Raw genomic sequence first — 27,961 nt, forward strand, 5'->3', positions numbered from 1 at the left:
AATTGCATGAGCTAAATTAAATTCATTATACACATAGTATGTTTCACAAAAGCAAAAGCATGTCTTCTTTTCTACCTCCACGGTAGTACAATTTCACAGTTCCATAACTTTTTTAAAATAAAAAAAATTGGTATTTAGGCTCATTTAAAAATAATTTTATGTTGTTTAATTTAAAAAAAAAAAAATAATTTTCTAATGGGTGGCTTTGATATTTTTTTTGTCATGAACTAGTTTTAACAATATTATTATGACATGTGTATAATTGTAATTAACAACAGGAGAAAAGAGGGTTGTGAAAAAAGGGATTTCTTTTAAAAAGCCTGCTGTCAATATTGGCTTTGTTAGAAAATAATAACTATAGGGAAGAACAGTATAGATAAGTACAAAGTATACTGCACTAACATAATGTAACTTAATTGTATACTCTACTAACTGTCAAAAAATTAATCTTTAATACCTGCTTCAATAGAAATCCTTCTTTCTTTTGCAATCCTCTTTCCATTTCATTGATAATTGGAATTATTAGACTATGTATAACACTGTAATAACATTGTAAAAACTCCTAATTCAGTGCAAAAGAATGTTTACAGAGTTGAAATAGCTAATTAAAAAAAAAAGATCACTACGATAGTGAAATAAACTGCCAGAAAAAAGGACAAACAAAGCTCTATCTAAATTTACAAGTTCAAAATGTTTTATATCACCTATTTAACAATGAAGTTATATATACTGAAATTGCATTACTGCAAAAATAAGGTGTTTAATTTCCTGTAATGTCAACAGGTTTTCCTAATATAAACTGAAACTCTTAAGAATAATTCAGACAAGAATAAAGTTTAATACAATTTAAACTATTTTTTTTTCTTAACTATAAAGTGGTTAATACGATACAACTCTTCACAAACACTTTTTCTTTTGTAATGAATGTAATAATAAGTGATTTTGCCAAATTAAGTGAATGGGATAGTGGATAAATGTGATTTTAACTGAAACTGTTTTTTACTCAAATTGAAAGCATTAAGAAAAAATAAAATGCATAACTTTTCCCGCAACAAAGTATAACTTTATATTTCAGTATCATCATTCACTACACATGGGATGGAGTCATCAATCAATCAGTCATTAAATGTAACTACTTCATCTATTGTGAGATATGTTCTTTTAATTTCCATAACAGTAACATTACATCTTAAGATTTTAAGCCTTTTTCCTTAGATTGTTACTCTATCTTAAATTTTTCTTTCCATTTCATCAATGCTTCTTCAAAATAAGTTGAATAGCAATGCTGAAAAACCTCCTGATTACGTATCACTAATTTTTTTAATGGAGATTTACATTCTTTCTTTCTACACTTACAATACCTAACTGATTCTTATACATTTACTTTTTAACTATTAAATCCCCTCTTGATATCCTACAAATGCCATACAGTTATTTTATTCTTCAGCCTGCATTTTAAGATTAATTCTACTCAAGTAAAGCCTACTAGTCATGTTCTCTTCAAAAATCAAACTGGTCTTCATAAAGTACACTTTCCATCTCTGTGTCACTTATATTGACTATCCTAGTTAAATAATTTCATCTGATGAGACAGACTGATGACAGTGCTATAGTTTTTACATATCTTCATATTTTTTTATATTTTTTTTGGGATGATAAGAATTATATTTTTCTGGAATTTGAGAGACTAATTCTGCATCATAGATACTTTATTTATTTATTTATACATGTTTATGTTGAAGTAATGAAAGAAAATCATATAATGCATTAAAATAATCATTTCTGTTTCTTCAGTACATAATTTTTCAATGATTTAGTTTTGCTAAAAAAGAAATATCTAATTGGGTACATAACCTTTCAAAAAACATGGGCCATATAATATTCACTGAAAACTTTTTCAGGTTAAAATTATTTATCAACAATCAAGGGCAATTTACTAAAAAGTACTAAAATCAAGAACAAACTCAATGTTTGTAAACCATTGGTTAAATTGTTTAAAAATAAAAGAAATAAATATTCTTAAATATTTATTTTGAATATTAAGTTTTTTAGAAAAATCTTTCAAGGAGCAGACTTTCTTTTTAAAAGTTTAATCTATAATTTGTTTGGGGCTGTAAGTGAAAAACAAACTATTTCATACATACTACGTTTTATTAAAAAAAAAAAAATTAATAAACAAATTTAAAAAAATACTGATATCCAATATTAAAAAAAGGAAAAACATGACCTCTGTAACTATTCAAGTTATGTTAATGGTTAATCTAAGTTCTCTGCCATCATCCTAACAATTTAAAGAGAAAAATATTAAGGTTGGTACATCAGTCTTCATTTAAAAATGCTGCTTTAGGTATCATTTATTAATATGTATGAAAAACTTTCATGTAAAAATAAGAATATACCGTATCCCTTTTCCCTCTCCTGAGATATTATTTCCAATCGCATAATCGTTTCATTTAATCTTCACTTTTGTTTTTAAGGCAACAGTCACAATAAATTACGTGATGGTGAAATCAAAGTTATACTTCTTTGCTATACTGAAACTAAATAAAATTGAAATTTAATAAGTTTTTGTTATTTTAGCTTTTACTTATTTAGGTAAATGAATACAAAAACTGTTTTGTTTGATCCATGTAAAGTCTAAAAAAAAAAAAAAAAAACAGAATTTAAAAACATTACATTATATGTATAAAATTATATCATCCAGATCTATTCAAAAATAGCATTTTAAAGCAGGAATACAATCTGTAACAAGGAATTTAAAGCACTGAATTCTTAACCAATAAAAATTAAATATTTTTAGACATGTAGTGTTTGTAGAATAAATAGTGTAATACAGTTCACTATGTACTAGAAAAATATACGACTAAATTGGTTAAAAACAAAATGTCTAAAAAAAAATTAATACCAATTAAAAGATCAGAATATTGTTACAATTAAAAATACTTTTATTTTAAAATATTTTTCAAAGCAATTTTAACTTTTTTTATAAATGCAACTTTTGAATGTCTTTTTGAATGTGACTTATGAATGAAGTGTAACTTTTTTATAAATTGTTTTTCATTGTTCTTATTTGAAAGCTGTAGTAAATTTTAAAATGTATGTACCATTTGGACCATTACTATTTTTATTTTATATCAGATCAGATCTACTTTGTATGAACACTCCAGTAATTCTGTATAACAAAGCCTTACATTAATCTTCATAATTAATAAAAAATCTAAACAAAATTTTCTTAATTATTATGAAAAATCATTCACAACTACTTTATACAATTATTCATGATTATGTATGCTTTATTAAATAACTTTCATAGAGAAATTATCTTACCTTAGATCTACCGATAGAATGATATGCATGTGCTGCTTGAATTACATTTTTTCTGGCTGTTGATGAATTTAACATAGCTGAATATGGTATTTCAAAACAGGTATTTTTTGATGTAGCCAAATTGTACATCTTACGATTAAATTTTACTGGCTTATCTACAGGATTAAATGATATTATATCAAAATCTAATGTAATACACGTACGCTGAAATTACAATTAGATTCAGATTAACTACTGATACATATAATAATAATAATAATAATGAATTTGAAATAGAATTGTATTAAAAATGTATTCTCCCAGATTTCTTATTCATGTAACATATTTTTTCAATAATTAAAAAAAATTTAGCAAATAATCTTCATCCACTTCTCACAGTGCTGCAAACTTATAGAAAGGAAACTGTTAATAAAAAATACAGACATTATCTATTTAACCATAACTGTGTTTTTCATCATTATATGCTAATTATTTATAGTACTTTTCCTCAGATTCATAATTAGTTATTTCTTTTGAAGTAACAATTTGTTCATAATTGATACTGAATACTTAAAATAAATGAACAATGATTTAATTGATCAGATAGGGTAAAAAAGATTAAATTAACCCTTTTGCTACTAAATGAGTAATACAACAAGATTTCTATATGCCAACTGACTTTATGGCTGTGAAGTAGCTTTTGAATGTTGCACATATCACCCAATCGCTTCCTTACTAATTAATCTGAGAAAAAAATTAATTTTCATAAAAATCTGTTAATTTTTAGTAGTGGAGAGTAGTCTGAATTTATTTCATTCAATTTTTGACTTTGAGAATTATATTTATCAGAAGTCCAACCTTTAAACAACATAGAGAAATGCTTAGAAGGATTTTTTGTTATAATTGTGATTGGGTGTTGCTGAAGTACTTTAAAATCAAAGATTTGAAAATTTTTCAGTTTATGCTTAAGCATAATAGAATACTTGTAACTGAACAAGTAGCTTCACTTATAATATATGTTTTTATAATCATAAAATATATAACAGAAGAGATTAAATCTTATTATACCTCTAATTCTTATTTTGAGTTATATTTATAATAATTTTATCTATGGAACATTAATTTGACATCATAAGCTAAGTCTTTTGTAATGAAAACCATACCTATCTATATTGAAAATCATATCTACATTGAAAATCGTATCTGTATTGAAAGCCATATTTATGAAAAACAATCTGGCCATAACAATAAAGACAATGCAGACATCCTACCTAAATATTTCAACAAACTCCTAAATTGCAAAAAACCGATACAACTTCGATACCAGCACCCCAATAACAACACCATCAGAAAACATCAACTCTCTCCACAATAAAAGAAGTCTACCAAACACTGGCTGAGATGAAGAATTACAAAGATCAGACCTTTGTAGAGATCCACAAACATGAAGGGAGACCAGCAAAAATTGCCCTCCATCACAGCTTGTCAACATCTGGAACAAAGAACTACTGGACGACACTTCTCATCCACTTGCTACACAAAAAAGTGAAAAAAAAAACAGATCCTAACAGTTACAAGAGAATCTTACTCCTACACACAACATACAAAATTCTTTCAAGAATCAGCCTCAACAGGATCGGTTCATAATAGAGAAAGAACTAGGAAATTAACTAGGTTTCAGACCCTGGAGGATCTGTCCAGACCAGATCATGAGTCTCAAGCTAATAATGAATTACAACAGAAAACAAAGCAGAGACATGGTGATAACTTCGTAGACTTCAAGAAAGCACGCAATTGCATCCACAGAAGATCCCTACTAAAACTTCTGACACCTTGGACTACATCCCAAATTAATAAATATGATAAAATTGACCGTCACAAACACAAGTCAAAAATTTGATAGATTACGAGGTAATCTATCAAAACCATTTGAGATCAAAACAGGACTGCACCAAGGCGATGGAATCTCACCACTACTATTCAACTGTGTTCTGGAAATGGTAATGAGAGAATGGCTCAAAAAATTCCTCCCAAAAATAAAAACAGACCAAAAACTCAAAACAAACTGCCTTGGTTTCACCGATTTAGCACTGTTAGCAAACAACATTAACAAAGCTAAAACACAGATATTAGAAATTTAAAACATTGCAAATAAAGTTGGCCTCAAAATATCATTCAAAAAGACAGAAATTATGTCCCAAAAGCTAACACAATTAAAAGAAATAAACATAAATAGTAACAGTAAAAGTCAAGTCAAAATAGTAACCAAATTTAAATACCTCAGAGAAATAATAACAACCTAAATGAAAAAAATCGAAACAATAACAAACAGACTGGCACAAAAAACTAACCTGGTATACCTAAAGTAACAAATGCCTACAGTAAATGCAAAAATAAGACACTACAATACAGTTATAAATCTGGAAGCCACACATGCAACAGAAACACTCTTCCACCTAATGATCAAAGACTGATAGACTCCAGAAAATTAAAAGAACTGGAAGAACCTGCAACAACAAAAAGTACCAAAAAGATAGGCAATAGAGGATCGTGCCTAGAACCCATCAATGATACTATGCGTACAAGGAAATTACAATTCTTCAGATACTACATGAGGATACAAGATTCAAGACTCTGAAACAACTGATACAGAACAATCTGGGCTTGAAAAACACCAGGACAGGATGAAGATGAATCAGAGAAAGAAGAGAAGATCTGAAGAAAATTGGCCTTACACCAAAAGAAACCACAGACAAGATAAAATTAAACGAGAAAAATCAAGGGCAAAAACACTTGCTTCACACTCACAAGAAAGAAGCTCACAACACTGAAGGCCACAACAACAGAAAGGGCACAGAGACATATAAAAATATCACAACATATATGCTCACAACATATAAAAATGTACTGGGAGGACCACAAGGCCCAAACAGTCCCTTTGAAGAGACTTGGATAATGGACTGACTAAAGTAATTCTATGCAGTCATAAAAGATGAAAAAAAAACTTCATAAAGTTGCTCAAGTAGATACTATCTGTTATTTACTATTTGTTAATGCATTAATATTGGTAATATGTTATTACTGAGATTTAATTTAAAGATATACATTAAAAATATAAATGAGAATAGTAAAGTTTTATTTTAATCAAACACATTAAAACTGAATATAAAATTTTTATTATAATTGGATGAAATCTTAATTAAAATATTTTTTAAAACTGAATCAGTGTTAAATGTCAATACTAGGGAGTTCATAATGGCAGACTTACCATTGCCAGCAAATATATCACTCACTTAGACAGTAGGATGAGGGTCTAACATCTGAATTTGGTACCCCAATGGCTAAAAGGAAGAATCTTATAGAAAACCCTGGTCCTAATGATGGAGTTTAGAGTATAACCAACAAACAAACCCAATAAAAAGTATACTATAATGGAAACTCAACACGAAATAGCCAGATAAGTTTATGGCAAAGCAAACATCAAATAAAAATGAGTTTTGAAAGAGAAAAATTGAGTTGAATTGGCCAGGTAGGAGGAAATGGATTTGTGAAGGCACTAGCTTGGTTTAGGGATGGCTGATGAAATATTGTTGAGGAGATCAAGACCTGTACTAAACTATAATGTTAATAAAGAAAATGAACTGAATCCATTCACTTGGAATATGACTTTTTTTTAAACTGAAATCAGCATATATGTTAAATACAAAGAACATTAGGAAAGTTTAGCAATACATCTTTATTTTTAAAAATTATTTCCACCGCACGTTACACACTTCTTCATTCCTCAAAACCAATCTTCAACCATGCCAAGATTCGTCAGAAATCTGAGCACACTGATCATCCCACGTCCTTAGGAGGTCATCATCACTCATAAAATGCCTCCCTGTCGGTCTGTTCTTCACCTGGAAGTACAGCACAAAGTCAGATGGAGTGAAATCAGAACTGTAGGGAGAATGTTCTAACAGGTTTATTCCAGTGCTGGCCAAATACTAGAAGTAAAGCAACTCGCTCTAAAACTCCTCTCACACTAAGAAATACATGTCATCCACTTGCTACACAAAAAAGTGAACAAAACAGATCCTAACAGTTACAAGAGAATCTCACTCCTACACACAACATACAAAATTCTCTCAAGAATCATCCTCAACAGGATCAGCTCATAAGTAGAGAAAGAACTAGGAAATTAACTAGGTTTCAGACCCAGGAGTAGCTGTCCAGACCAGATCATAAGTCTCACGCTAATAATGAATTACAACAGAAAACAAAGCAGAGCACCATTCTCTTTTTCATTGATCTGAACTTTCAAACAGCAACAGGGTCTGCTCATCTTCAAACACCCTTGGCCCAAAACAAGTTTTAGTCAGGATGTCATAACAGTAGAGCCAAGTTATCTGTCCCAAAACTGTTTACATAGGTAGATTTCCCATTTTCAAACTTTTTCACCATTTCATGGCACCATAAAACACAACAAACCATATGATCACCGGTCAAGTTATGCGGCAAACTTTCTAACTTGAAGGTGATTTAACAGAATAGCATGTTTTGCTGTTGCATTTATGCCCACGGACACCTCTACTTGGGGGTTACATGACTGGCTGTCAAGCATTTTTTGTACTGCATCAATTTTTCCCTGATGAAGACTGGCCTTGGAGCATCTTCAAGGCCAAAATTTCCTCTTTCAAATTCTTGGTAAAACCTAAATATTATTGTAAAATGAGGACATTTCTCTTGAAGCACAGGAGTTATTTCCTCTAATCATTGATCAACACTTAACCCATGTCCAAAACTTTAGTGCAAAATTGCCTGGTATTCAGATTTCAACCATGACGACATCACCACTTCTTTTCACTAATACAGCTAAAAAGCAAATGACACTGAAACAGTGACTAGAGCAACTTCAGTGAAAGTTGGGAGCTGTATAAACACGTGTTAACTTGTAACCACCACCTGTGATGATCCATTCCATTGTATTGCAAAACTTTCCTGGTGGCCTTCATATTTCCATTTATTAAGTTGATAATTATTTATTACAGAAATTTTCTATTATCTTTAAATCACTTTTCACATTTTCAAATTTATGTTTTCTTTTTTTATATGATTTGCACAAGTAGAAAAGATATAGTCGTATATATATATCACTAATTCAAATTCTTTAGATCTTATAAAAATTTCCAGCTTATCATACAATTTCACAAAGTTCTTGTTACTTCTAAATTAGTTTAATAAAATGAAAATTAGTAGGAAGATGTATTATAAAGATTATAGTATAATTGTATATTAAAAAAAAATTACATTTAAAACAAAATTTCTAAACAATGCTAGAGTATTTACTAACCCTAGATATATCATATACTTAACTAAAAAAAAATATTGATGAGCTAATGTAAATTTCAATTTATTATCCACAAATTAAATATACATTTAAACAAATGTGTTTGTGAATACAATAATGGCAAAATAGAGTCAAAAGAGCAACAACAGACAGCCAACAAAGAGGGTGATAGGTAACTGCAGCAGTGATATGCATTCTGCATTGCTGATAAAAGGGTTAAGAAAAGCACTATCCCAAAAAAACAGTTGCCATCACCTTCCTGGCTGATGGAATTGTCTTTGCCTTTTTCGGAGCACGTTCAGCCTTTGCCGGCCACTGTTTTGACTGTTGTTTCATCTCAGGAGTGTAGTGGTGGAACCACGTACGTTTCATCTACAGTTTTGCTTAACCTGCTCCAGCAAGACCTTGGAAATGTTCATTCAAATGCGTTTTTGGTTCAAAATGAGTAAACGCAACATCCAATGCGCGGATAACTTATGCATATCCAATTCTTCAGTTAATATATGACAAACATGTTCTTTCGATATGCCCATAGCCTCTGCTATCTCTCTAACCTTAATTTGTTGGTCGTCCAGTACCATTTGGAGAACTTTTTTGATAAAAATGGTTGTGGTTTCAGTTTTTGGCCATCCCAAACACTCATAATCAACCAAGCTGGTATCATGTTTAAATTCAGCTGCCCATCTTTCCATAATGGCAAATGATGAGACAGAGTCCCCATTAACAGCATTCAACACTCGATTTTAATTTGCATAGGTGTATTGCCTTTCAAATGAAAGTATTTAATCACAGCACGATATTCAATTTTTAATATATTTACAAAAACACTCACAATGACTTACTCAAACAATTATCAAACAACAACTGAGCATCCAAAATGGCTGACATTTTAGTGAGTACCTTTCAACACATGCATGAATACATTATCTACCTTTTGTTGACGAGTGCTCCCATCTTCATGTTAAGATACTAAAAAGTTGTGGTTACTTATTAACATTTCAACAGTAACTCTTAGAATATCAGTTTGAACATTTTCATTTAGTCTACTGTTGCTGAAGTGTAGTATAATCATCATTAGTTAGTTTGGATAAAGAGGAAAGTGAAATACAACATATAAAATTAATTTTAAAAACTCCTTCCCGTGAAAAACAGATCATAATGTGTTATTCAAACAATCTCACTAAAGAAAGATAGATAGTTTATCATATGAAAAAAGTAAATAAATGTAATAAACAAATAGGTTACATCTTATAAAACTTTGGACTACTTAATAATACTGATATACCATTGAGTTTAACTGATTCTTAAAACTTGCCTGTAATGCTGATTCAGTTTTAGGAACTGCTGCCAATAAATTATATTTCTTCAAATTTTCTGACTGCCTCTGAATAATAAACAAAAAATTAAAAAAATCTTTAAAAATAATCCCTAAATTTCAGATTACAATAGTTCAACATATCTTAAGTTTAATACAACTCTATTCTTAAGTAATTATGATGAAATCAATTTGCTATCCAATTCTGTAGGATAGTTAAAAATACCTGTAAGATAAAGCAATTCTTCATGTACTACTTTATGTACATCATGTAGAACCTTATATAATCTTTATTGGTTTTCTCCTCTACATAATCAAAATGTTACTTTAGATATATTAAATCAATTAATTTTATTTAATATAGTTAAATCTTGAAAAATGCACGATAAACAATAGAAAATACAGATTCAAGTATTAGTAAATTAAAAATATTAGATATTTCAAAACTAATGATAATAAAAGCACAAAAAGCAACTGATGAAACAAAAAAAAATTTAATATCAATAATATATTTTTAATAATATCTGGTCTTGTACAGTCTCTTGGATTAGGTGTAGCAATATAAGTATAAAAAACATGATAAATTTTGAATGACAGAAGAAAAAAAATAAATTAAAGACTTACACACTAACAGAAAAGAGTGAATAAAATAAATTCAACTGGTGTGTGATTTCAGAGTATCTGGAAAGTTTGATGTTATTTACTCGATCAGCTCAACTTTCAACTCAGGAGTTGATTTTACAAGAGCTTTCCAGTTTTAGCCAGTCTTCTGCTTCAATCCTCTCCATCCATCCCTTTACCAGCAAGTTCTCAAGAATTCCTTCCTTTCTCCCATATACTTTAAAATGATTTCTTGGTTTCTTTTCTCCATACCTAGCTGCATAATAACCTTGGGAGCCTTGACAGTCCATTCTTGCATTTCCTATTCTGCGGAGGTGATGTATTTCCATGACAAAGATCTTATTCTGTTTTATTTTTTTTACAATCCAGGATTTACAGCAATTTGTAACAGTGACATCTCTTGCTTTCTCATAAATACTGTCTACAGAGCAATGTGAACCATCCAGCATTTCTAACTTTTTAATTTAGTTTCTAATCCAACTTTCAACTGTTTTGTCAATTATCCTTAACACTGAAACTTGTCATGCTAACCATGAAGCATATCAACCTATGGGACAAACACAGAGACAAAGGAAAAAATTAAAAAAACCTTGAGACAGTGGAATACGGAAATGAATAAAAAGTAATGGATTAAATGGATATATAAGGATCAAACAAAGAAGTATTAAAAATAATCAGGGAAGGAAAAAATATTTAAATCTATTTGAAACATAAAAAAAAATATCTGAAACTCTCAAAAGTTACTGGTACCAGTAACTGGTAGGAAAATTAAAAGATGATATGAGGAGGAAAGAAAAAGAGAAAAGATATTTAATAGATGATATTACAACTGGTTGGACATATGAATGGACCAACGACAGTGGAAATCAAATAGTTTGTATGGCTGAGCATGTACTGAAACTTCATAAACTGGTACAATAATAATGCCTACAACCTCAAGATATAAAAATGATTATACAGATCTTTTCGTTACTCACAATTTTTACTAACTGGTTTGCATCTGAGTATTCCACAGTCAATCTATTTAATAACTGGAACTTTCCAACATATTCCTGAAAGTAAAAATAATAATTTGTTTTGAAGTTGACAATACTTTAAACTTTATTTACATTTGTGTACAACTTAAAAAGAAATCTCTTAAGTAATAAAATTTTCAATTTCTTAGTTTTATAGCATTTACTTTTAGTTTTATATTTACCTGCCTTCTTAAAAAAAAATTGTTTAAACCAATACAAAGTTGCAAAATTCAGAAGACTAAGTCATACAGTATAAAATGTAGTTATGATTTTATATAAATTATCTTTTTACATATCTTTGGAAATTTAAACAAAAAAACTTACTTCTTAAAAAATTTTAAATACATTCTTTATCCTCAAAAATAAAGAATGAAAATGTTCCCACCATAAATAATGTCTCACTTAGAGAAAAGTAACAAAAAAAATTTCCCAGTTAACAAATTGAAACAGTAAAGGTGAAAAAATACTATTTCAAACAATTTTTAGGCTTAAAATAACAAATTATTTATCTCATTTAATTTAAACAAGACACCTGATATTGAACAATCATTTTTTTCTAAACAGTATTTTAATAGTGATGTAGAAGTAACTTTTGTTGCATAATAGAATTTTTATTGAATTTAAACAGATAATATGTTACAACAAAAAAAATTATCAATTTCCAACTGAGCTATGCAACCTGTATCAACCCTGGTAAGGATAAAACTTATCTGGACAAAAGAGGCAAATCAATATATTAATGAAGAAAACATCTACAACTGTAATTAACATATTTATTTTAAAGAAAAGGGTGAGTCTTATATTGTGATAAAACTTGCATTTACTTTATACCGATTATTAACAAGACCAAAATAAGAAAAAATTATTTTAATCACTGATAAGATTTTTAAGAAAAAAGGTGATTTTATTTTTTAAATGTGATGTACAGTTAACTCACCACACATAATAAAAATTGTTCGTTATCATATATACTTAAGAGACAAGATTTTACTCTTTATTTACCGATATTAATCAGAATTTCACTTCATAATAATTACCATTTATAACTAAATAAATATTTTGAAAAAGTACAAAGCAAAACATCTGATGTATGTTTTAAATATATAACCACATTCAAGTTTTCAGGCTGCTATACTGAAAAAGCTGTGATACAACAATACAGGATCTGGCAGAAATAACCCCCTGATTTGAACAGTAAATAAAATAGGCATTACAGCAACATTATAAAAAATTAAATATATTCTGAAAGAACAGTGTTTGCCATTAATTTCACATATCTTTTATTAATTTTTAAAAATTATGTTGTTTATATCTATACAGGCCTTTAACCTATCCCTGAAATTCCACATTACATTTCTTGTCATCTCCAGTGGTACTGCAGTGATTTGTTGATGGATAGAAGTTTTTAAATGATTGGATTCTTGGCTTCTGTTTAAAGATTTCAGCCTTTAGATGTCCCCAGAGAAAAAAATCACATGCTGCAAGATTGGGTGACTGTGCAGGCCATGGGATGACTCCTAATTATCAAATAAGATGTCTGGGAAACATTTCTCTGAGGAAATTCAGACTGTCTTGCTGTGTGAGCAGTGGCCCAATCTTGTTGAAACCATAAATCTTTGGCTTGATTTCAAAGATCATTAAGTGTTGGTAGCAATTAGTCACATAACATTTGCAAGTTACTGTAACAGATTGCCTTTCTTCCTCAAAAAAGTATGGTCCTGTTATTCCAAATTCAGCAACCACACACCAAACTGTAACACCCTCAGAATGCAGAGGGCGTTCATGAAGTTGCAGGGGATTATTTTCTGTCCAGTATCGAATGTTTTTTGTTAACACAACCTAATAAATGAAAATGGGGTTTGTCACTTGACAGCACAATCAAGTTCACCAAACATTTTCTAGAATAGCCTGGCAAGAAGCAATACAGCTAATCCAGTCACGTTCAACCATCATTTTGTAAGGATGAAACTGTAAGTTGGCATGTAAAATTCTCCTTACAGTCTGATCAGAAATTTAACCACCTGCAATCCACTTATGATTGTTGTATTTAATTTTATTGAGAACCAATTCCAAATTAACATAACCCTCTTTTAAATGGACAGAATGTCTAACAGGTACTGATGTATATGTATTCGCACTGTGAAGGACAACTTTGAGGCTTTTTTTGAACAATTCTATGAACAGTCTCCAACTGGTACTTTCATACAGAATGTAGATCGAATCAAAAGTTCACATAATACAAAGGTGCAAAAGACTAATTCTCCTTCTTCTGGAAAATATGAAAGAAAATCCTTTTCTCTGTACCTGAACCAGGAAAATACGGTGCTAGCTGCTAGCATGTTCTTCTCTTTAAGCCTCGAACCAAGCAATTCTGGATTTTTTTTGTTCAGATATAAGTCTCGAATCAAACTGTTTAGTGCAGACTGTGAATAAAGCTCTAGTGCACAGCCATCTCTGGGTTCATACTCCTCAATGTTATCTTCATTTAAATCAGTTGTGGAACAGTCTATTTCAGGTAAATTTTCTGATGGAATTGGCACTGGTACGTCTGGACTATGAGGAATTGTATGTAAAACGGATGGCATATTTGGATAGATAATTCTTTTTTTATTCTTCAAATTGAAACCGTGAACTACAGTTGAACAAAAGTAATAATCATTAGTGCGATTTCATGACTCTCTCCACACCATTAGAATTCCAAATCTGAATGCTTCTTGTTCACCCTCTGACCACCATCTAACCCCTTCAACACATGTGTAGCAAACTGTATGGAGAGCCCATGTTTAGTCTTGATCTCCTACTTTCCCTCCAAAATACGTGAGGCACACTTTTCAAATAAAACTTGTATTTTTTTTGCCTTCCCACCATTATTAGCTCACCACAAATATAACAAAAAGAATCTGCAGAACTTTTTCAGCCTCTTGAAGTCAATTTGAAAACTGAGTTGCTTTATGGCCCGAAAATATGTTTTCCACCGACAAAAACACATTTGATCATGGAGGATGAAAAAACCCAATTTAAGTACACTGATGGTTGAAACAGCACTAATAGTAATTTCATAGTGCATGAGTGGTGTGGATAGCTACCAACAAACATGTTACATCTTGTTAAGTCTTGTCACAACCTGTTGGCCAAGCTCTCCCACCGTCTTGTCATCTTCAACTCAACCCCCTCCTGCCATCCTCTCTTCAGACCAAAAAGTTTAGCTATAAGAATGCATAGTATAAGCCAAAAAAGTGAACATATTATGCACATTTATTATAAAGAAAAAAGTTTCATGTCTATTTTATAGTATCATATTTTAACAATTTTTCAACTTTTTACAAATTTTGAAATTTGCGATTTGTGAAAAATCCTCATGTGATGGAAAAGAATTAAGGTTATTTTCAGATTCAGTGCTAAAAAATACATAAGAATCAATTACAAAAAGTTAAAAAACATTTCACAACCCAAATTTTGTGGGTGAATGTATTAATTAGTTTTTCAATGCAGATATTAGACGTATCTGTTTGCTCATTATACATAGAATCACACCAAATTGCTGTGAAAGCAAAATAGTTATGTTTAAAGTAGTTAAATATACATTTATCAGTGTATTTGACAGTTATTAATGTTATTTTTATATTTAATTAAGTCCTACAAAAAATTAATTATTAATTATTATGTTACAAAATGAATAAATAATACCATTTTTTAACCAACAGTTTTATAAAATTCAATACAATTTCATTATCAAATCAATAGGAGATTAATTTTAATTTTCTGCAACAAAATATAATTTTGCCTCATGAATAACCTAAGCCACTGACTGAAATCATGGACTTTCAGAGGGTCCAACATACACATTTTTTTTTTAATTATGCATACTTGAAAAGACCAATCTTTTAGGAGGAAAATATATCATATATTATTTGTGTTTGCCAGATGAAAAATTTAATTAACATAAAGAGATTAAGAGACAAAAGTTTTTCTGGCTTTTGTGGCAAATGTGTGAAATAAATTGCTCCATTCATACACCTACTTCAAGTTTTAAAGGGTTACATATTTAAAATTGTATTTTTCTTCATCTCATGTATTTAGATACTAAAAACATTTTATTCATCAACTTTAAAACAAAAACAGGAGGAAATACGAAGAGTAAAAAGATATAACCTGGAACAGAAGTATGTAGGAACTATACCTTTAATTGTATGTACCTCTGATTGTTAGTGGGTGCTCCCTAAGAATTAAGAATACTTTCTCACAAATTTTTGATAATGGTGTTAGTTTACATTGACAGTGACCTGTATTTTTAACTGAAGAAAGTTGATTATGCCAATGTATTTCTTATACTCTGGCATAAACTTAGTGTTTAATTGGTGAGGCTAATAACCTTCCAAGTGTGAGCAATTTATAAGCTTTATTAACAATTTACTTACTCAGTGTTTATGTTTTTAAATTAAATCTTCCATTAACTAGATAGAAGACTTGCAAAAATGTTGTCTATAGCTGTCCTGTAAGTCTCTTACTCCTAAAAATTCAACTGCATGTAATTATACATTGTACACGGATATTTTTGTTGTACACTAACATTTATTTAAATTTACAGATAAAATTAATTTATCTTTATTAAAATTTCTAACTTTTGTAATGAATTGTTAAGTTGGCCAAAATTCTCCAAATGTTCAGAGAATTTGTTAATAAATTTATTAAAATTTTCCTGTAGAGATTGATAAATACAAAATTGTAATAAATTATTAAAATATAGAATTATACATTCAATTTCATTTTATTCTAGCAGCTTTAATTTTTTTTCTTTTCCTAGCATATGCTTCAAGCTCAGCCTCACTTATTAAACAACCATGTCTCTATAATTAATCCTGCAATATTTCACACTAACTTCTGGTACATATACACAAAAAATAAATAAAACTGCAAACAAATACATTAGTTTAAATAAATAACTAACAAAAAATAAATAAAAGGTAAAAAACCTTTAAACAGAAAAAAACATTCACCTCAGGTATATTAACAATCTGTGGCAATGGAACAATATCATTACTGTAATTATTATTTGCAGAATCCACTCCTCCTGTTCCTTTTTCTCCACTGCCACTTTTCCTTTTTTTATTTGTTTTCACATCAAGTGCAGATTCTTCCAGAACATGATTTACAGCAATTGTACGGTAACCAACTAAATAAAATTGTAAATCAGTATTCAAAAATGAAAAATTGTCAGCATACAGTGTTTTTTAATTTATTTATTCCAATACAATCATAACATTTATATCAATTCCATTCATTTAAATTTTTCCAATATCATCAACTGGTAACTGTGTACAGAAAAGAGGACAGAGGCCATGTAATAAGTTAAAACTAGATCAACCTAACTTCATTAGAAGGGAAAGGAATTTCATTCCTTTTGCTAATTTTTTAATACATTAGATCCAGTACAGGACTTTGGGCACACATATTAATTTTACTATTTATAAATGTTGAATACCATATCATGGATACCAGTGTTCTTTGGTAGTTGGGTTTAAATTAACCACATATTTCAGGAATGGTTGACCTGAGAATGTACAAGACTACACTTCATTTACAACCATACACATCATGCTCATTCATCCTTTGAAATAATACCTTACGGTGGTTCTGGAGGCTAAACAGAAAAAGTATTTATAATGGAAGCTATAAACGCATACGTAAGCAATCTTTTTTTCTTTTTTTTTTAACTGGTCTGATTAATTATGAGTTTAAAACTATTTTTATTTCTATCTTTAGCTGACATTAACAAGAGTAAGGTTCTCAATTTGGCTGGTCACAATTTTTTTCTGGCTGTCTATGTTCAAGCATTACTCATGGACTGATTGCGACAATCCTTTTTTTATTTTTGGGAGATTGTCTTTTGATCACGTTTTTAAAAATAAAATTTCACAGTCATGTGCACGATTTAAATGTACCTTTTTATTTCCCTTTATGAAAATCATACTGAGATATGGATTATTATATTGTAATAATATAAAGCCTGAAATCACTCTGATATTCAAAATATTTAAATGCAGAATTTCACGAAAATTTGTTGGAAAACAAAATACATTTTCACATTCAGAGAGCAAGTGGAATGCGAGTCATAACATTGTTTCTCTCCATTATTTTTATGAACATTTATATTTCTTGCCTAAAGCATTTTTTTTGAACACCTTTTTCATATGGACAGATTGCTTTTATAGCATATGTCATTAATTAAATTAAATAAACTTAAACAAAATTTAAATTAAATACAATTCTTATACCATTAAATTAAATACTAATAAATTCATTCATCTTATTTTTTTAAAGTAAAAACCAAATTAAGGATTACTAAGTTGATGGTAGTTATTAGTTTTTTATCTGCTGTTGCCTAAAAAATTGACATTTAATGAAGCAGTTGTGACTTATTGACATCAGTATTATTTTTTTTTAAATGAGCTAGATTATTTACAATTTATTAATAAAATTAAAAAAATGATGTGGTCACCACATTACACATTTTTTTTTAAATGAAAGGTACATAAAATTTTATTTCACTAATAACTTCCGATTTTTTTCATATTAATTTTTATTATTATTATTGAATTATTATTTATTGTAAAATTTTTTTTAATAATTTTTAATAAATCATCCAACAGGCCTTTGATAAGGTATGGATACCTGGCTTGTTCTACAAGTTAAAGCTACAACTTCCTCAACCATACTTCCTAGTCTTGCGGAATTATCTTGGGGAGTATTTTGCTCAGGTGAAATACAATGATGAGTTTTCAAGGTTCTTTGAGATTGGATTGGGTGTCCCTCAGGGCTCTGTGCTGGAACCTGTGTTGTAATCCTAATTTGCTGTGTAAATTCTGGTCCTGGATGATTGCATCGTCGCCATGTTCGCCAATGACACTGTTATGCTGGCCGTTAACGAAAACCCTTGCCTAGCCTCACAGAACCTACAAATGGTGCTAGATTGTGTCTGCGTATGGCAGAAAAAGTGGAGGGGTGACTGTCCTGGTGTGTACTTCAATGGTGTTTTGATCCCGAAAACAGAGACTGTGCGGTATCTGGGACTTCACCTGGATCGGCGTTTGACCTGGAAGTGTCATGTGAGGATGAAGAGAAAACAGCTGAATGCTAGATACAGGGAACTTCATTGGCTGCTATGAAGGAACTCAGGCCTCACGTTATCAAACAAGATATTAATTTATAAGGCTATCCTGTGCCCAATCTGGACGTATAGTGTAGAATTGTGGGGAATGGCTAGTACTAGTAATGTGGAAATTATACAAAGATTTCAGAACACAGGGTAATTGCCGAAGCGCCGTAGTTCATGCGGAAAGATGAGATTCATGATTATCTGGAGCTCCCGTCGGGTCCTGAGATTGCACAACAGCACAATGTCAAACACCTGCAGAGGCTTGAGAATCATGTAAACCCACTTTGCAATTAATCTACTCGATAACCGCAGAGACGTGCCCATGTATTCGACTTAGGGTCTACGTAACAGTGTCGAATCTAACACTGTCAAGTTTATTGGCGTCGTATCTAACTTCTTGTTACTTCTCTTTCTTTTTTATTTGTTATTAATGTTTGTTTTGTGGACTATATGGTGCTGAAATTAATGGTTTGTGATTTATGACTGAGCTTGAAATTTCATATTGGACTTTAAGTTTACTTCCAACTATTTATTGTGTATTACTTATTTTAGGGGTTCTTTAAGGACCTCCTTATCATGTGCTTTTGTCACGAAACTTGCTTATGAGATGATTGTAACTATAATTATTATTGAGCAAAAAAAAAAAAAAAAAAATTTAGTAAATATTTAAGTCTATTATTAATAAATCAATATATTTAAAATAAAAAAAAGGTTAAAAAAGGAAATGAAGTCTGATTCGAATGTGCCTTCCCCTTGTAAGAACTCATTAATAAAAATTTTATTTGGCTATAACACTGGAAACAATAAAAATAAGCACCACTTATGAACTTATGATATATCATTGAAAAGCTGTCAATGACAGCAGTCATTGTCAATGACATTATTGCTGGAGTTAAAAAAAGTCTAACATTTTTTTTTAGAGTTTGGGATTTTTTAGTCAAGTCTGTGTATAACTAGATGTTACAACAGTCTGAAATCAAAAATTTCAAAATTCTATGGCTAATTGTTTTTGAATTACGCGAGATACAAATATACAAATAGATGTCACGTTGAAACTAGTCAAAATGGCTTCAGGGATGTTCAAAATGCTTATTTCCGTTTAAATCTGAAAACCGAAATTTTTTGTGATTAATTTCTTTTAGTTCAAATAAGGAAGTAAAAACAAAAAATTCACAATTTAGAAGTTTAAGAATTATTGATAAAAACTTTAAACTTAAGAAAGAAAAATACTTTTTAATGATAGGTTCAAATATAATTATGGATTTAATTATTATTTACTGAATACAATAGAATAACTGAATAACTATTTTGAAGATAATTTAAAGGTTCAGAGTCTCTTGATTCTTAAACAGCTCTCACTTAAATTATGAAAACTTAAAGCTACAATTAAACTGGTGTTTTCAAAATGCTTTAAAACACTTACAACAAAAAAACATTTTAAAAGAATTTCAAACCCTCTCAATTAAAACTAAAATATTGTAGTTTTTTTCAGATGAGAATTCCTTAAGAATCAAGAGACACAGAACCTACATTATCTTTACCTTTTTGGGATCAAGAACCTTCCTGAGCACTGGGAATGTGCATTATAGTGACAGGATTATACTTAAAAATATTTGAGAAATTATCCCATTCTATTCAATAAATAAATTCTAAATACATAAAATGTAATTTTTTTAAAAACATTTTTTATTTTAAAATAGTTGAAAAACAATCATGTTTCTATAATATGTTTTGAAAAAAGAGAGGATGTAAAAAAGGGACTGTCTCCTGCTCTTGAAAGACCTTTGGATTTTAATTTTAAAAATGTTGAAATTTTGGGATATTCAAATTTATCTTTTTTAAATAAATTCCAACCTCAAAAAAAATTGAGTTTCAGATGATTTGTTTTTCAAGGACCTCTAGCCCCCTTAAAAAAAAAAAACAAAAATGTAAAATTGGGCTCAGTAATACATTTTTTTTTTTCAAATTGTCTCTTCTTGAGATCAGTAAAAGCTTATGGTACTTACTCTAAGACTTACATTTTTCAGATAACATAATTTAATTTGCTGAGATCAGAAATGATGGTAACAATTTAGTTTGAAACTTTTATCTGAAGCAAAAGTGGTGCTTCAGCTAAATAAGAGTATAAGTGCTAAAAATCAACAAGGACATAAAATGTTGATGTAGAAGCGAAATAGGTGAGGAATAAATAAAGCAAGAAAACTGATATAAATTTAAGTGGAAAATGAAAAAAAAATCTGAATTGTGGTGGCAGACGATGCTTTTAACAAAATGGGCAAATATCTGAATAGTATAAGTAAAATAGTATAATAGAAAAAGAAAAGGGAAACAACAGTACAGATGCTTTGTTTCAAATAATATATTGTTAGATGCGAGACATGAACAAAAATTAAAGAAATTATAAAGAACAAGGAAATTAAAGAAATGACTTACTGAAAACCATATGTACAAAAAGTGGGTTGTAAATGAAGAAATACAGTCAAATGTGTCTAATTTGAATCCCAAGGGGCCATTTTTTTCAATTTAGATTGTTTTCTACTTAGAGAGATAAAATAATTAAACTCAATTGTACAGAAAAATTTCATAATTTAATAAAAATATATGTTAATCTATAATAATGTACTACAGTACTAAATTACATTAGAAAAGACAAAATGTGTATAATATTATGTAAAAATTAAATACAGTACAATACCTTTAAATATTTCTTGAAAAAGTCTGTAATTTCTTTTGAGTTTTCTTTTCAGATTTCAAAATCAAGGGCATTTTTAATCTTCACTAATGCACTAAATACACCATCTTCTACTTTGCTTGAAATTTCAAAGGTTATTTATTGCCATTCTCAAGTCTTTTGCTGTAATTGTAATATCTACTTGTTCCGTTTCATCCTCTTCATCGGAATCCTTATCAATGGATTAATGTGATACAGACGTGATGATATCATCATCAGTTGGAATGGCACTAACTGCAATATCATCATCAAAATGTGCAAACAATTCAAATGAAATCTTGTCCATACTAATGTTAAAATATTTTACAAATTACACTCCATTCTTCTTCTGAAATTGAGAAAGGCTCTATAAATTCAACTTGACTTTTTCCAGATGAAAATCCACAAGTTTTGAAGCAATTAACATTTTTTCTAGGCTGACATTCCTCCACGCTTTGTCAGTGAAATTTACAGCCTGTAATACAGTTATACAAGTTTTCCTGCCATCTTCTATACCTGCTATAATTTTACATGCAACTTCTTTTCGGAAGTTCTAAAATTTTTTATAATTCCTTGATCAAGAGTTTGGAATTTTGACATGTTGGCTGGCAGAAATTTAATGTTGTAATGTAATGTTCTTCAGTGGTGGAATATCATTACGTGCAGTATAGTTATCCATAAATAACAAAATGTTTCGCTTCTGTTTCACCATATCTTCGTCTAGACTAATTAAATGTTCTGAAAATAATTCAGCCATCATCCACGTTTTTTTGTTTGTAGTGTAAGTAACTGGAAGAGATTTTATGTTCTTGAAACATTTGGTTTGGCAGATTTTACAATAAAAAAAGGTTTACATTTTTCTGTACCTGTCATGTTAGCGATAAATAACAAGGTAATTCTTTCTTTACTGTTCTTTCCACCATGGCAATTTTCATTTTTAAAAGCCAGAGTACAATCTGGGAAATATTTATAAAATTGTCCAGTTTTATCAGCATTTATGCTTCATAGTCTTTTAACAAAGCAATTAATTCTTTACACGATTCGCTTACATTTTCATTAATACACGCATTTTCACCACTAACTTTATAGAACGCAATACCATGTCTTTTTTGGAATTTTTCTAACCATCCGTTGCTTGCTTTAAATTCTTTACGTCCCAACACCTCTGCAAGCATATGTGCTCTTTCTTTGATGATTGAATCCCCTAAACTAACAATATTATTCTATTTTGTTTGAACCATTTTATCATGTATTTATCAATATCAGCGAATTCTACCTCTCTTCTTCTTTTGCAGTCCCATTCCATTTCCTATGAAAGGATCAAATTTTCATTTTTTTAAATTGTTGATAAAGTGTTTGATGTTAAAGTATTAATTCCAAATTCGTGAGCAATGTTTTTTTTACCTCTTTATTTTATCACTAATAGATAAAACATTATGTTTCCGCTGTACGTGCATTATAAAATGCAGCTATTAAAAATGCACAGTAGGATACAGTATGTATCAAAGCTTAAAAAAGAAGGAGCGAGAAGAGACAAAAATATATGCAATTGAAACGTAAAATTTTAAAATGAAATAAGACTTTTGAATTCTGTGAAAAAAATTAGTGCACTGTGTAAATATAAATTGTAAAACACAATTAGTAACGACAATTTTAATGTTAACTACATAAAATCAAAACGCATACTGTAAAAAAATCTGACTCATTATGTTATGCATAGCCTGCTGTAAGGAATAAGATCAGATATTACTCATCATACAGTGGTACCATGCACATAGTTTTGTTACCGACTACTCCGGTAACCAGCAATGGAAATAAACAAGTCGGAAGTTGATTAACATTAGGCATACAGTACCTGATAAAATTCACAGTCTACACTAACGATCACTAAACACTATTAAACTGAATTTACTGCTACCTATGCTTCTTTAGAAATCATGTACAGTATGTAAATTCTTTACTGAAAATGTTTAAAACAAATGTTTTCATCAAAGAAATTTTATGTATCTGAAGTCCTCAAAAAGTTTTAAAAAGGAGGCGATTTAATTCAATTTATAGATAATTTTTCAAGGAGACAAAGTAAATATTCGATTTAGGTAGTTTTTTGAATTAAGGAGGTTTGACTGTATAAGGGGAATGAAAGAAGAATAAACTGTAGTGATGTTGGTAATGAGACAAAGCAAAAAGAGTTGAATAGGCCACATAGTAATAAATTATTTGGTGGGAAGTTAAAGCCTTCCTGCAGCAGCAGGAAACCATTCTGTACACAACCACAATGGTTGAATAGCTGAAGAGCACTTTTACTAAGATAGGAGCAACACATAAATAATCAACAACTTTACAGTGACCAACTTATATTAAAACAACTGAGTCTGTTTATTGTTCTTCAAAAACTAGTGTAAAGGCTGTCCTTTTGCAAAATGGCAACAAATTTCCTTCTGCACCATTAGATTATGCAAGTAACATGAAAGAAACATATGACAATATGAAAAGCTTGATAGAAAAAATTCAGTATAAATACCATTGAACTCTATGTTGCGATTCAAAAGTTAATGTTATTAATGGGTTAACAGGTTGGCTAGACTAAATTTTGTTGCTTTTTGTACAAAAGGGACAACAGGAACAAGACAAATCATTATATCATGTGGGAATGGTCAAAGCATGAGGCAATTAGACCTGCACAGCAAAATGTCATATCCACTAGTTAACTCTGACAATACTACCATCACTCCATATAAAATTAGGAATTTTCAAAAACTTTGTTAAGGTAATGGATAAAAAGTGTGCTGGATTTCATTATTTGAAAGAAAATTTCCTTGTGTTAGTCAAGCGTAATTCAAGGAATCAATTTTTTTGTATCCCCAAATAAGAACTTTGATTAGATATTAACAATTCAAATTACTGTTAAGTCAAAAAGTCACTGATGATGTAATTTAAAAGTGCTGTGCGAAACCTTTTTGGAAATCATAAATCCCCTGACTACTATGACATTATTACAGTCATACAAACATATGAGGTGTAAGATGTCCCTAAACATTCATTTCTTGGACTCACACCAGCGTTTCATTCCAGATAACCTCATCACAGTCAGTGACAAGCATGGGAAAGGTTTACACCTGAAAATCTTATCAAGAAAAACAGGTAATAATAACAGTGGGATGCAACAATGCTTGCAGATTAATGTCAAGATACTAAAAAGAATGTTTAAGATGCCAAACACAAAATGAAAACAAGAGACCACATTTAATTAAGTTTAATGGTCTTCATCAGGTAAATTCTTAATGTCTTTCAATGATAACTTACACATAGTATTTGAATTTATTATGAAAATTCTATTATGATCACCCAATTTGTTTCTAGTGCCAAAAAAGTTTAATTTTGTTCTTTAATGTACTTCAAAAAAATGAAAAACCATATAAAGTGCATTTAAAATAAAATTGATAAACTGATGGACAAAACAAGTGATTTTAAAGCTGCAACTGAATGTTAGTTAAGAAAATGACTGGAATGATCAGTCAGCTTTCTTCATTGCTTTGTTAGCAGTAATCTTTTAGCTTTAACATATTCATTACATCCACAATTATCTATTTTACATATTCAATTTTGTCTTTAGCAGCAGTTTTTATCTTTTACATGTCCAGAATTTACATAAGAACAGAGCAATTAGATTGATTGTACATTGAATTTTACCAAAAACAATGATAAATTTTACAGTAAAAATTAAAACCAGTACTTTATGTAATGCAGTAGTGATATTAATTGCGTGTACAGATTTTTATCCATATAAATATACAAACTAGTTTTCAAAAACTGTAAAACATGACTATTTTGAGGTTATAAACATAACCTCAACATTTAATTTAATTTTCTTACCTTAACAAAATGAAATAAATAATATCCAACACAATAGAAAATAATTCTAACATCAGTTTAGAGAATCACTTGTTCATACGTACAACCGATTATGAATATTTAAACTAATTAAATCAAAACATAATACAGCCCACTTTTATTACCAAAATGTAAAGTAAATATACTTACAATCATTTAATTTTTCAAATAACTTATGTGTATCTTTAAATGCATTAATATTTAAATTTAAATCATAAAAGCCAGAATAACTCATGTTATTAATATAACGGTAAGTCCAAACTCATATGCGCACGTGTATAACCAACGTAGAATTGTTAATCGTTCAACCAATTAGAAATGGGAAGAATCGTGAACGAGTCGTTCCTTCGATTCGATTCTTTATATTGAACGAAAGAATCGAGAATCGGTTTGCAGGAGTAACCGATTCTTTTTACGATTCTTAACAATAAATTGGATAAGCGACAAGAAACCAAATCTTTCTCAATTACGATTCAATTCATAGAAACCGTAATAATAAATGGAGTCTGACAAGGATGTTCCCTATCCCCGTTACTTTTTAATCTTTACATGGAACTAGCAGTTAATGATATTAAAGATCAATTTAGATTCGGAGTAACAGTACAAGGTGAAAAGATAAAGATGCTACGTTTTGCTGATGATATAGTAATTCTAGCTGAGAGTAAAAAGGATTTAGAAGAAACAATGAGTGGCATGGATGAAGTCCTACGCAAGAACTATCGCATGAAAATAAACAAGAACAAAACAAAAGTAATGAAATGTAGTAGCAATAACAAAGATGGACTACTGAATGTGAAAATGGAGGAGAAAAGATTATGGAGGTAGAAGAATTTTGTTATTTGGGAAGTAGAATTACTAAAGATGGACGAAGCAGGAGCGATATAAAATGCCAAATAGCACAGGCGAAACGAGCCTTCAGTCAGAAATATAATTTGTTTACATCAAAAATTAATTTAAATGCCAGGTAAAGATTTTTGAAAATATAAGTTTGGAGTGTCGCTTTATATGGAAGTGAAACTTGGACAATCGGAGTATCTGAGAAGAAAAGATTAGAAGCTTTTGAAATGTGGTGCTATAGGAGAATGTTAAAATTCAGATGGGTGGATAAAGTGACAAATGAAGAGGTGTTGCGGCAAATAGATGAAGAAAGAAGCATTTGGAAAAATATAGCTAAACGAAGAGACAGACTTGTAGGCCATATATTAAGGCATCCTGGGATAGTCGCTTTAATATTGGAAGGACAGGTAGAAGGAAAAAATTGTGTAGGCAGGCCACGTTTGGAATATGTAAAACAAATTGTTAGGGATGTAGGATTTAGGGGGTATACCGAAATGAAACGACAAGCACTAGATAGGGAATCTTGGAGAGCTCCATCAAACTAGTCAAATGACTGAAGACAAAAAAAAAATCGATTCATAGTAATCTTTCTTGTGCATAGCTTGTAGTGGGGGATCCTACTATCACACCAAACTCTAGCTTGCGTTTGTTTTCTTATAGCCACACGTGACGCATAACTTATTACATCGCCATCACTAATGTTTACTGACATTCAGCAAATTTATTACTTCTGATTATAAAATATTTTCATTAACTGTGCTATTTAACTGAGTTAATCTTATCTGTAAGCCCCATAAAACATTTTTTGTTTATCATCAACTACAGCGAAATGAGAGACAAATATTTTTTTTTCAACTCATTAAAAGTATTTATAACTTTTTTCTTGTTAATCTTAGGAAGCACCGTCAGGAATTACTTCAGAAAGTGAATAAGGGTGATATGTATGAGTGTAAATGAAGTGTAGCCATGTACAGTCTCAGGTCGACCAGTTCTGAAATGTGTGGTTAATTGAAACCCAACCACCAAAGTTCACCGGTATCCACGATCTAGTGTTCAAATCCGTATAAAAGTATCTGCATTTACTAGGTCTTGAACCTTAGAACTCTCGACTTCGAAATCAGCTGATTTGCTTAAACGCGTTCACCACTAGACCAACCCGGTGGGTAAATGTATTTGTAACTAGAAAATCTATCTTAAAAGTAATTTCTCTAAAGCTATAAATGACAAAATGGATAATTTAAAATAATATAACTTGTACCGTACCTTATTTTTGAGCGAGCCATTGATTCCGTCTTTGTTTTTTTTATCACATCGATGTTACAATTTTATATTTACTTAAATGTTTTTACGAATACGCGCACAGTTACTTACACAGACACACACAAATATTTTGTTTTTAAACATTTTTGGTTCTATTATCACAAAAAAATAATAATAAAAATTAATCAAAATAAATAATTAGTTAATACCTTTCAAATAAACTTTATAGTATTTTAAATATTTACATGTAGAAAGAATAATTTTTTTCGAAATTCTTTGATGCAAGTCTATTTCGCCTTTCTGTTATTAACTATCCCGCTTTTGAAAAAAATCGTTCACAGGGAACAGAGGTTGCAGGAATGCAAAGTCTAGTTTGCATTATTTTTAATAATCTTGGATAAATTAACCGCCTTTCTTTCCAACAAGAGAGAGGATTTTGTGTTCTTGAGATGAGCGGTTCATTTATCTAGCTATAAAATTCCTGCTACTGTTGGGTTTGAATTAGTTAAAATTGGGT

The 27,961-nt window shown here is 30.0% G+C and overlaps 1 protein-coding gene across 1 annotated transcript in view; it reads right to left on the reverse strand.

The window, feature by feature from the left end:
- The window catches only part of Rpp30 (ribonuclease P protein subunit Rpp30), a 36,860-nt gene extending 11,209 nt beyond the window's left edge, over positions 1-25,651 (reverse strand). Inside the window, exons 1-5 of the mRNA XM_075358058.1 lie at positions 25,498-25,651; positions 16,588-16,763; positions 11,552-11,626; positions 9,954-10,022; positions 3,328-3,531 (exon numbers count right to left, since the gene is read on the reverse strand). Coding sequence (XP_075214173.1) covers positions 3,328-3,531; positions 9,954-10,022; positions 11,552-11,626; positions 16,588-16,763; positions 25,498-25,582 — 609 coding nt within the window. The 5' untranslated portion in view covers positions 25,583-25,651. The remainder of the gene's footprint in view (positions 1-3,327; positions 3,532-9,953; positions 10,023-11,551; positions 11,627-16,587; positions 16,764-25,497) is intronic.
- Between the last annotated feature and the right edge of the window lie 2,310 nt (positions 25,652-27,961).

This window comes from Lycorma delicatula, chromosome 2 (genome assembly GCF_047948215.1).
Source record: "Lycorma delicatula isolate Av1 chromosome 2, ASM4794821v1, whole genome shotgun sequence".
In the NCBI taxonomy this organism is placed as follows: domain Eukaryota; kingdom Metazoa; phylum Arthropoda; class Insecta; order Hemiptera; family Fulgoridae; genus Lycorma; species Lycorma delicatula.